The following is a 12,761-nucleotide window of genomic DNA, read 5'->3' as shown; positions in this document are numbered from 1 at the left end:
GTGATGTTGGAGCCCCAAAAATAAAGTCTGACACTGTTTCCACTGTTTCCCCATCTACTTCCCATGAAGTGATGGGACCGGATGCCATGATCTTTGTTTTCTGAATGTTGCGCTTTAAGCCAACTTTTTCACTCTCCACTTTCACTTTCATCAAGAGGCTTTTTAGTTCCTCTTCACTTTCTGCCCTGTTAATTAATGTTAAAACTAAAATCTAGTACATTTTTCATTATATTTCTTTGAATTTATATTAAGCTGCCTGCTGGCCAAGAATTATTATTTTTAAAATGAATAATAGTAAGTTAATTTCTTCTAATGCTAATCAGTGCCAATACAGGTGGTTATTTGCTACTCTAAATTTAATAAAAGAATAATCTAAGATAAAAGCAGGATGAGTATTTCAGTTGAAATTAGTTTCTCAAACGTATTTTACCTGTGAGTTATATATGAGGATACAAAACAGAAAATTCAACTTGCAAGGTCTATTCTTTGGACCTATATCCCGATTGGCCTACTGTAAACCTAAGGGGAGAGGGAGTGATAATAAGGGAAGAAAGAAAGATATCTGAGTCATTTCTGTTACATTTCCTGGCAAAGAATAAAAAACTTGTTATAGAGGAAAGCAGACTTTCTGGGAGAATAAATCCAATCATGCCTGTGTAGAACTGTTGGGAGAAAATTGACATGTCAGAGTTATGGCTGATATATATTGATCAGTTGTGAAAAACAGAAATGAAAGAGGCAAGAAAGAAGATTTTATCCAAGAAAACCACAGGTCTGAGGGTCACTTGTATCCTGTTGAATAAGAGTCAGTAACTGAAGAAGTAAAAAGTCAATCATCTCAAGTCTTGGAAAAGGATGAAATAAAAAGCTATTTGACAGAAGGATCATATTACAAAGGCAGTGAAAAGTTTCAAATGTATTCAGTTATTTACTGAGGATAGAAAGCAACAGGTGGAAGCTGACTGGCAGTCTCAGCTTGATTTTGGAGTCACTGGGACACACACCTCTGTTTCTCTCCATGCACAGATTAGGAACTTAATAACCAAGGGTGACAGATTTTTGAAGGAAATTAGAAAGAGCAAAGTAGAACTCTCATGAAATTAAGCTTAATAAAAACCATCATGTATAGAATTAGTATCTTCATTTAAAATTTTCTTACAATTAAAAATGTGAATGGTTCATACAATGGTAAGAAATCTCAAGTTAGCACAGTCAACATAGTATCATTGTACTTTAAAAAAGAAAGGCAGTGCCAAAGAATGTCCAAACTACCACACAATTGCACTCATCTCACACGCTAGCAAAGTAATGCTCAAAATTCTCCAAGCCAGGCTTCAACAATACATGAACCATGAACTTCCAGATGTTCAAGCTGGATTTAGAAAAGGCAGAGGAACCAGAGATCAAATTGCCAACATTCGTTGGATCATCAAAAAAGCGAGAGAGTTCCAGAAGGACATCTACTTCTGCCTTATTGACTACGCCAAAGCCTTTGACTGTGTGGAGAACAACAAACTGTGGAAAATTCTTAAAGTGATGGGAGTATCAGACCACTTCACCTACCCTCCTGAGAAATCTGTATGCAGATCAAGAAGCAACAGTTAGAAACGAACACGGAAGAACAGACTGGTTCCAAATCGGGAAAGGAGTAGGTCAAGGCCGTATATTGTTACTCTACTTATTTAACTTACATGCAGAGTACATCATGTGAAATGCCAGGCTGCATGAAGCGTAAGGTGAATATCAAGACTGCCAGGAGAATTATCAATAACCTCAGATATGCAGATGACACCACCCTTACGGCAGAAAGTGAAGAAGAACTAGAGACTCTTGATGAAAGTGAAACAGGAGAGTGAAAAAGTTGGCTTAAAACTCAACATTCATAAAACTAAGATCATGGCATCTGTTCCCATCACTTTATGGCAAATAGAAAGGGAAACAATGGTAACAGTGAGAGACTTTATTTTTGGGAGCTCCAAAATCACTGCAGATGGTGACTGCAGCCATGAAATTAAAAGACACTTGCTCCTTGGAAGAAAAGCTATGACCAGCCTAGACAGCATATTAAAAAGCAGAGACATTACTTTGCCAACAAAGGTCCATCCAATCAAAGCTATGGTTTTTCCAGTAGTCATGTATGGGTGTGAGAGTTGGACTATAAAGAAAGCTGAGCACCGAAGAATTGATGCTTTTGAACTGTGAACTTCTCAAGAGAAGACTCTTGAGAGTCCCATGGACTGCAAGATCCAACCAGTCAATCCTAAAGGAAATCAATTCATTGGAAGGACTGATGCTGAAGCGAAATTCCAATCCTTTGGCCACCTGATGTGAAGAACAGACTCATCGGAAAATACCCTGATGCTGGGAAAGATTGAAGGTGGAGGGAGAAGGGGAAGACAGAGGATGAGATGGTTGGATGACATCACCGACTTGATGGACACAAGTCTGACTGCGTACGCTCTGGGAGTTGGGGATGGACAGGGAAGCCTGACATCCTGCATTCCATGGGGTTGCAAATAGTCAGACACAACTAAGCAACTAAACTGAACTTTAAAAATAACCTTTACCAGATTTCAATAAAGTCAGAATACTAAAAAGAGAACAGTTAGGAAGAAGGAAAACAGAGTGATGATGATTTAAAAAACTTGATTTCAAATACTGGTCCTCCTTCTCTGAGCTACATACAGTTCCTTCAGCTAAAGTTGTTGTGAAGATTATCATATTCATATCTAAAGCATATATTTGATAAATTTCATCTTCTGTTTCCTTCCATTACCAACCCACTAGATCCTTTTACAAAATCTTACTAAGAAAACCAAAGGAGACAGACAGCTAGAAAATATAAGGAATTCAAAATAGTTCTCCTTCTATTTTCCTTTATTAATTAGGAAGCATCAAACAGATTTTCAAGACGATGATCAGTAATCCCACTGGAGTTTCCTAAAGAAATGAAAAGGTTGGACTCATTTCCTCTGCCCTGCAGAATAGGATAGCCTCAGAAATGAAGCTTCCTTTGACATACAGATCCAATTTCAAAATAATTTCCCTTCTCTCAATGTTCTGAGAGCAGGCAAGAGGAAAGTCAATGAAACAGATTACTTTCTTGTGTGGGGTGTGTGGATATGGGAACACGGCAACCAATGTAGTACAAATGTCTTCAAAATTCAACATCCATTCTTGGAACAAATTCTCAACAGAACATGGAGTAAAAGGGAACATCCTAAACATGATACAAAGGTTACATACCAAAAGCCTACAGTTAACATTATATTGAATAATGAAAAATGAATACTTCCCCCTACAATCAGTAACAAGACAAGGATGTCTATTCTCACCATTGTTATTCAATTGTGATTCTCACCATTGTTATTCAATTGTGTTCTAGAGGCCAATGCAATAGGGCAAGAAAAAGAAATAACACTGGAAACAAACAAATACAACAGTCATTATTTGCATTTGATATGATTATGTAGATAATACCAAAAAATATACAAAAAAGTACTCATAAGTAAGCTTAGTAAGGCCACTGGTCACTAGATACAAAGTCAATATGCAAAATAAATTGTATTTCTATATTTTGGCAATGAACAATTAGAAATTGAAATATAAAACAGTAAAATATGTAATATCAAGTCATTAAATACTTTTTGTTTTGTTTTCTAACATTTACTTTTATTACATTTTACAAGATATCTATGACAAATTAAAATTTTTAAAGCTCTTAATTTCCAAGTAAGAAAATAATTTTTTTAAAATCCCATTTGTAACAAAGCCAATACCATACAGTCTACATTATTGTGGCTACGTACAAGATCTTCATGTCAGGAAGGAATTCCTCCTACTTTATTCCTTTTTAAAATTGCTTTAGCTCTTCGAACTTTTTCCTTTCTTTTTTTTTTAAATTTTATTTAATTTTTAAACTTTACATAATTGTATTAGTTTTGCCAAATATCAAAATGAATCCACCACAGGTATACATGTGTTCCCCATCCTGAACCCTCCTCCCTTCTCCCTCCCCATGAACCTTATAAAACATATGCCAGATTTATATGCCAAAAACTACAAAACATTGATGAAATAAATCAAGGAAAATTTAAATAAATTGGAGCTATACCATGTTAATGGATTGGACTCAATATCATTAAGATGTCAACTCCCCCAATTTATCTACATAGTCAACACAATCCTAATAAAATCCCAGCATGAATATCTTGGAGAGAAACTGACAAGGTGATTTTTTACTTTATATGGAAAAGCAAGTAGAATAGCCAAATGTTAGAAAGAAGAACAAACTTGAAGGCCTCACACAATCTGATCCAGATTTATTATAAAGACACAGTCTTGGAGCAAGGACAGATATATAGATCAATGGAATAGAATAGAAAGTCTAGAAATAAACCTACATATACAAGGTCAACTGGGTTTTGATTAAGGTACAAAGGCAATTCAATGGATACCTTCATTCAAAAGAAAGAACTTCAATCTTTATCTCACCTGGTATTAAATAACTCCCAATGAATCAGTGGTTGCCAGGGGTTGGAGGGTGAAAAGAGAGGTTGACTACAAAGAGCTATGGGGGACTTTTGAGGGACGTGGTAATATTGTTCTATGTCTTGATTGTAAAGGAGATTGTCAAAACTTGCAGAAGTGAATTTACTGTTTGTAAATTATGCATTAAAATATATAACTGCATACACAACTATTTTTTAAAAAGGAAAAAAAGGCATATTTTAGCCTCTGGGGACTATCTAGAAAGAAAGAAAAAAAAATTAATTGATAATATGCATTCAGTCACAATCTGTTTATGAACAGAATATACCTGAAAGAGGGAAAAAAACTGAAGTACACCGAAATGCAAAGCCTTAGGTGTCTACATAAATAAAGGTTCCCACATCTGCATTTGAATTCAGCTTGGAAAGATGTTAGAAATCACAGGACCTGATTTTCCTTTCCTTTCCTGATTTTCCTTTCCAGTGCGAACAAGGAAGCACTGGATGACTAATAAATTTTCAATCCAGAAACATATTGAACATCTTCATCTGTATATCCAGAAGACATCTCTAACTCCTGTCTTACCCTCAGGTATGTTCTTTATTTATTGCTTTCTATCTCAGTAAATGGTACCACCATCCATTTGGTTGTTCAAATAAGAAATCTGGGTACTATCTTTGGGTACTATCTTTGACTCTTCTCTCTGTCTTCCCTTCATCACCAACCAATTTAATTATCCCAAGTCCTATTAATTCTACCTCTCAAATATAGGTTACCTGTTGTAAAGCAGAAAATAATATAGAATTAAAAGTTGAGCATAACTGCATCTAGAAGGTGAAAGAGCAGTATGAGATGAAGCTAGCGAGGTAGACAGGGACCATATTAATTATTTTGATGTTTGTACTCATCTCAAACACATCTCACATATGGTTCTCTTCTCCATTCCAACTTCCACCATTCTAGTACAAGTTACTATTTCTTTCCACAAAATAATTTCAATATTCTTGGGTCTCCCTACATTCACCTATTCTTGTTTTCCTTTCAATTCATTTTCTGTACTGCAGTTCTTTTAAAAGCACTATTCTTTAAAAAAAACTACTATTTTGATCATATATTCTTCTTTAAAGCCCTTCAATGTCTTGTTTCTTTAGCACAAACATAAAAATAATTAGTATGGTCCCTGTTTACTTACTAATTTCATATAATACCATTCTTTCACCCTCTGGATCCAATCATACTCAGTGTCTAGTTCCTGCAGAGGTGCTTTGTTTATTCTATATACTGTTCCCTCTGCCTGGCATATTTCTCCTCCTGCCTATCCTTGTGCTTAAACTCTATCTTCTTTTTTTGCTTAGGGGGCAGCTAACTAACACTTTGAAGAAATCTTCCATGACATCTCATGTCTAGATCAGCTCTGCTCATTATCTACTTTTATAGCACAGTTCATCTGTAAGTACTTGTGGTATAATAAAAAATATCATTCAGTCTTTGTCCCTGGTTCCTATCACATAGTTCCTAAAACTCTCAGACTCTCCTGAGTGATAGACTGCCTTCTGAATGCTAATGAGATGACTGGTACTTGGGGACCCCTACATAGTTTCAGGATGGCAGCTGGTCATCAGAAAGATCAAACCATGACTAGAGATTTGGAACTTTCAGTTCTTCCCTCCCAATCCTTCCCCCATCCCCATATAGGAAGAGGGGAGAGGGGCTAGATATTGAGTCTAAGCACTAATGGCCAGTGATTTAATCAATCATGGTTAGGTAATGAAACTTCCAATAAAAACCCCTAAATGTTGAGGTTCAAGGAGTTTCCGGGTTGGTGAGCACACCGATAACTGGGAAGGTGGTATGCCAAGATACGGCATGGAAGCTCCGGGCACCCCCTTACCTTGCCCTATGCATCTCTTTCATATGGCTATTCCTGACTATCCTTTATAATAAACAGGTAAACATAAAGCATGTTCCCAAGTTCTGTGAATTGTCCTACTGAATTATTATTATTTTTTTTTTTACCTTTTTCTGACTTTCTTTTTATTTATTTTTTTTTCTCTAATTTTATTTTATTTTTAAACTTTACATAATTGTATTAGTTTTGCCAAATATCAAAATGAATCCGCCACAGGTATACATGTGTTCCCCATCCCGAACCCTCCTCCCTCCTCCCTCCCCATACCATCCCTCTGGGCCGTCCTACTGAATTATTAAACCTGGGGGAGTGGATCATAGGGACCCCTAAATTTGTCAAGTCAGATAGAACAGTATGTAATCTGGTACCCCATTTGTAACTGGTGTCTGAAGTAAGGACAGTCTCTTGGGAATGGACCCTTAAATGTATAAAGTCTGACACTAATTTCTGGTGGTCGGTATGAGAACTGAATGGCATTACTGGGCATACAGTTGGAACCCAGAGAACTGACAGAGTTGGTGTCAGAACTGAATATAGAAAAAACACCATGTAATTGGTGTCAGAAAGAACTGGAGAACACTTACTGGAAATCTGTTTATAATTTTGTTGTCATACAAACTCCATAAGACAAATGTCTTGTTCTAGCATTTAACATGGTGCCTGGCACATGGTTCTGTATTTACTGGATGAATATGGATACTAGTGGCTACCACAGGAGTGCAGAAACTCTGAACTATTATCTGGGAGAAGCTAGGTCAGAGTTTTTTCCCTGGGTTATCTTCTGACTTAATATTCAAAGTTTAATTGATTTAGCATATGCTATGCTAAGTCACTTCAGTCGTGTCCGACTCTGTGTGACCCCATAGACGGCAGCCACCAGGCTCCCCCGTCCCTGAGATTCTCCAGGCAAGAACACTGGAGTGGGTTGCCATTTCCTTTTCCAATGCATGAAAGTAAAAAGATTTAGCATAAGTTAGATGATTTAAACATAATTCTAAATCATCTTTGATTGCTCCTCATTTCTCCAATCTGAAATGCTGGATCACCTCAGAAGTCAATCCTCCTATCTTCGATAATCTTTATAACCTTTCTTTTCTCTATACTCCCATCTCCAATGCATGCTCCCTTCTAACCTTCCACATCTAAATAAATCGCAACTACAGACTTCCAGTTTCTCAAGCCAAAAACAGAGAGAAAAAAGCAATGGGTCCAACATTTCACTAAGTGATGTTAACGTCAACTACAGGATAGGGCGGCATGGAGGAAGGTGCAGGAAACAGAAGACTAAGTAAATTTGCTGAGGCCTGAAAAGACCTGAAAAAAAATGAGGCCAGGTCTAAAAGACACTGTTAAGAAAAGACTATCTGCATGAGTGAGAGTGACAGTCACTCAGTCGTGTCCTACTCTTGGTAACCCCATGGACTGTATACTGCCAGGCTCCTCTGTCCATGGAATTCTCCAGGCAAGAATACTGGCGTGGGTTGCCATTTCCTTCACCACCTTGACATGAAAACAAGTTTTACCTGTGATGGGGTTATCCTTCCCTTTTTAACTTCAGATGAATTTTCACTCAACTTTCCTGCTTTGTTACTTGAGCTGCATTTGTAGCACGTCCATCTTGTTTGCCCTTCAATTTCTATGGTGCACTCTTTGCTTTGCAGACAGAACGAGTGATATAAATGGCCACAGCTGCAAAATGAAGGTAAACAATTGACACTTTTCATTATCATAAAATCATAAACCTAAGTTGTATTAGACAGTATTTAAAAGTAATAATTATTTCCAGTAAGCTGAAATGCATTGGTGGGTATATAGGTTAAGAAATAAGAAAAGAGATTTACTTGTTGCCCTCCTCTCTTTTTCAAAATCCAGACTCATGTATTTGTACACTTCAGTTGTGAGTACAACAGCATCACAGTTCTCTGACTACAAACTACCCAGGGGTGAGTTGAACTTCCGCTCATTTCTCAAACTATGAAACATCTTTAGATGGTTTGAACAACTTCAACTGGGGAAAATAATAATTATTTAAGTCATTTAATAATGACATGAGTGGTATTTCTCTTCAAATTTGAGAGTCATGATTTGATTTATAAGCATTCACAAAAATGTTACTACTATACAGTAAATTCTAACATCATTACTACAAAGAAATTTCCTGTTAATTACATTAAGCTACCAAATAAAACTTCCAGAAGTAAGTGTTGAGCGTAATTCTAAGTCATCTTCACTGATTCCTTCTCACTTCTCCAACCTGAAACGTTGGACCACCTCAGAAGTCAGTACTTTTCTCTCTTCGATAGTCTTTAAAATCTTTTCTCTATCCTCCCCCATATATGTAACATGCCCCAAACCAAATTCTTGATTTCCACCAAACCCCACCCTCGATGCACTCTCTCATCCAGCCTTTAAATAGTAACTAGAGCCTTCCAGTTTCTCAGGCCGAAAACTATTCCTTCTTTCATACCTCATATACAATCTATAAACAGATCTTGTCAGCTATTCCTTCAGAATATATACAGAATCCCATCACTGCTTACTTCATTACAATCATCTTGGGCCATCTCTCACTTCAGTTAAGTTCAGTTTAGTCGCTCAGTCATGTCCGACTCTTTGCGACCCCATGAATCGCAGCACGCCAGGCCTCCCTGTCCACCACCAACTCCCAGAGTTCACCCAGACTCCCGTCCATCGAGTCAGTGATGCCATCCAGCCATCTCACCCTCTGTCGTCCCCTTCTCCTCCTGCCCCCAATCCTTCCCAGCATCAGAGTCTTTTCCAATGAGTCAACTCTTCGCATAAGGTGGCCAAAGTACTGGAGTTTCAGCTTTAGCATCAGTCCTTCCAAAGAAATCCCAGGGCTGATCTCCTTCAGAATGGACTGGTTGGATCTCCTTGCAGTCCAAGGGACTCTCAAGAGTCTTCTCCAACACCACAGTTCAAAAGCATCAATTCTTCGGCGCTCAGCTTCTTCACAGTCCAACTCTCACATCCATACATGACCACAGGAAAAACCATAGCCTTGACTAGATGGACCTTTGTTGGCAAAGTAATGTCTCTGCCTTTCAATATGCTATCTAGGTTGGTCATAACTTTCCTTCCAAGGAGTAAGCGTCTTTTAATTTCATGACTGTGGTCACCATCTGCAGTAAGTTTGGAGCCCCCAAAAATAAAGTCTGACACTGTTTCCACTGTTTCTCCCATCTATTTCCCATGAAGTGATGGGACCAGATGCCATGATCTTCATTTTCTGAATGTTGAGCTTTAAGCCAACTTTTTCACTCTCCACTTTCACTTTCATCAAGAGGCTTTTTAGTTCCTCTTCAGTATTCTTGCCTTGAGAACCCCATGAACAGTATGAAAATGCAAAATGATAGGATACTGAAAGAGGAACTCCCCAGGTCAGTAGGTGCCCAATATGCTACTGGAGATCTCTCACTTGGATTGGCCTAAATGGTCATTCCACTTTCACCCTTGTTATTCTGCAGTCCGTTCTCACCACAGCAGTCAAAGTGATCCTCAATATATAGATTATATTGTGTCAACCCTATCCTCAAAACCATCCAATGGCTTTTCATCTCAGAGTAAGAGTTTAATTCTTCATAATGATTTAGTTCCTACATGATTTGGCTGCTGAAGTCATCTCTTATCATTTTCTCTTCACTCTGCTCAGGCAATGCTAGCCTGCTCACTCACTTCCAGAGAAGTATGCCAAGTACCTGCCTCATGGTTTCTGCACTTGCTAATCCTCTGTCTGGAGCACTCTACCCCAATATTGCATGGAAACTTCCCTTAAGTCTCTGCTCAAATGTCACTTAAGTTTCCCTAACAACTCTTCACAAATTACTAGTTCCCAGGGTTCTCTCTCTTCTACACCATATTTACTCATGGTAATTATTACATTTTTATTAATTAATTCATTTTTAACTACCTGTCCATAATCATCTTAACAGTGGTGTTCTCCCTGACCACTCTTCATAAAACATCTTCTCCCACAGACACTCTACATCTCACGTAACATGCTTTTTTTTTTCCCCACCCTGTTATTTACTATCTGGCATTTCACTTGTCTATCTCTTTCACTAGAGTGTAAACTCTGAGAGCAAAACCTTTGTTTTGTTCATCTGGTACCCTATCCCTTCTAACAGTACCTGACACATAGTGTGTTTGATAAATAGTTGTTGAATGAATAGGCTCTTTATGTGATAAGAAATACTTTCCCTTCTAATCACCAAATCTACCAATCTTTATCTGTAAAAACAGAAGCTAACACTTATACAGTGCTTACTGTATATCAGTATGGTTTTAAGTGTCTTATGTAAATTATCTCATTTAATCTTCACAAAAACTCTAGCAAGTAGGTACCATTATTATCCCTCTTTACAAATAAACAAACTAAGATGTAAAGAGATGAAATGATTTGTCAAAGTTTAATAGCTAGGAGAAGGAAACGGCAACCCACTCCAGTACTCTTGCCTGGAAAATTCCATGAATGGAGGAGCCTGGTAGGCTACAGTCCATGGGGTTGCAAAGAGTTGGACACGACTGAGCAACTTCACTGGAATAGCTAGGAAGTGGAAGGGTAAAGGTTTGAACTCAAGGTTTAAAGCCTGGCTCTAGAGTCCATCTTACACTGCCTCTATCTGTACATTCTGGATGAGCTGTTTCCTCCTGAGATCAAATCTTCTACTTTTGCACTAGACTTCTTCTCTCTTTGCACTGTGGCTTTAAATATCATTTACATGCTGATGATTTCTAAATTTATATTTCCAGGACATATCTCTGACTAGAATAGCTGTCTACCTGACATTCCTACTTAAATGTTTAAAAGGCATCTCAAACCTAACATCTCCAAGACAAAACTCTTGATTTCCCTAAGTCCTCATGCCTGTTCCTTCTTATTTTAGAGGACAGTACCACATTCATTCAGTAGCTTGGGCTGAAGATGTTTTTGCCTGTCACTTCACATCAGCAAGTTAGCTCTTCTCTTAAAATATATTCCTAACCTTCACTCCTACCACGCATTCTGCGCAAATGTCACTTTCTTAGACATATTTTTCCTCATTATCGTATCTTAAAATAGCATTCTCACCCTGAACACTTTTTCCCATCCCCTTACCCTGTGTGTTATTTCTCTCCATAGCTCTCATTATCTGTATTTATTTGTGACCTGACCACTCTAATACTCTTTCCCCCTGATCCCTATGCAGAATATAAGATCTAAGAGAAGAGGAACTCTGCCTTGTTTTGTTCACTGCCCTAAGAGAACAGGAACTCTGCCTTGTTTTGTTCACTGCCAGATGGCGGACTGGGGCTGTGTGTCTACGTGTGCTCCTGCCTGGCAATACATGTACACACTCATACGTACTACGTTTCCTTCCCTCTCTTACCTAAAGACAATAATTTCATCAGCCATTTCTTGGCGTCTCTTGTACTGCTGCAAACAAATAGAGCAGTAATCCTGCTTGGGATTCAGTCCTCTGGTAACTGAAGCTCTCAGGTTACACAATGACCAATGGAGATCTTGGTTTAGAAGGCTAGTTGTCGTTTCCAGCAGGGTCTATGAATGACAAAAATAAAAAGAAATCAACAAAAAGTTGTTTATAAAGTGAGAGACAGAGGGGATGAGTGGAGAATTGCACTTGCTTCATTTTCAACCACAGCTGAATTGGAATATACTACAAAGGCATAAAATCGATCAAATAAACATCAAAGCACCTCAGACTTAACTGGTTAACTTCAATGCACAAGTACTGATAAGTACTACATCAAGAGTCTCAAAATAATTATTAAAAGGCTGTCACTAGTTACTATGGAGAAATGAGTGCTCTCCCATCACTGTGGCTTAATTTGGTACTGATGGCTTTCAGATGACTGGATTAACCCAAAGCTACTTATTTATTAACACTCATATAATAAGCTCTCTTTGAATTGCTCAAAGTTCTAACAATTGTTTAAAAAATACTCTGATTTTTTAAATACAAACTGCATCCATAGCAATATTCCACATTAACTTTTCACTGGAAAAGCTAATGGTCATTACTCATTTTTCATCTCCCTTGGGCAAGAGATCACATTTTCCAATCAGCACTTAAAAGCTATTTAAATCTACTCAAGACTGTGACATCTGTCATTAAGTCACATAAAGATATTTCACAGCTATCACATTATGTCATTTAAGGTTCCCTGTATTTGGAAAGTATTGTTTCCTTCAGTTCAGTCGCTCACTCATGTCCGACTCTTTGCGACCCCATGAATTGCAGCACGCCAGGCCTCCCTGTCCATCACCAACTCCTGGAGTTCACTCAAACTCACATTCATCAAGTCAGTGATGCCATCCAGACATCTCATCCTCTGTTGT

At 37.9% G+C, this 12,761-nt stretch overlaps 1 protein-coding gene across 4 annotated transcripts in view; it reads right to left on the bottom strand.

Annotated features, from left to right (window-relative positions):
* The window catches only part of VPS8 (vacuolar protein sorting 8 homolog (S. cerevisiae)), a 302,860-nt gene that overhangs the window by 65,122 nt on the left and 224,977 nt on the right, over positions 1-12,761 (bottom strand). For all 4 annotated transcript variants that reach the window (XM_010853860.1, XM_010853862.1, XM_010853861.1 and 1 more), the window contains 2 exons: positions 11,791-11,960; positions 7,924-8,089 (listed from right to left, as the gene is read on the bottom strand). In XM_010853860.1, coding sequence (XP_010852162.1) covers positions 7,924-8,089; positions 11,791-11,960 — 336 coding nt within the window. The remainder of the gene's footprint in view (positions 1-7,923; positions 8,090-11,790; positions 11,961-12,761) is intronic.

The sequence above is a fragment of the Bison bison genome, unplaced genomic scaffold (genome assembly GCF_000754665.1).
Source record: "Bison bison bison isolate TAMUID 2011002044 unplaced genomic scaffold, Bison_UMD1.0 scf7180017864333, whole genome shotgun sequence".
Lineage (NCBI taxonomy): Eukaryota > Metazoa > Chordata > Mammalia > Artiodactyla > Bovidae > Bison > Bison bison.
The sequence above is the reverse complement of the archived record's forward strand: the minus strand, read 5'-3'. Positions and strand labels throughout refer to the sequence as shown.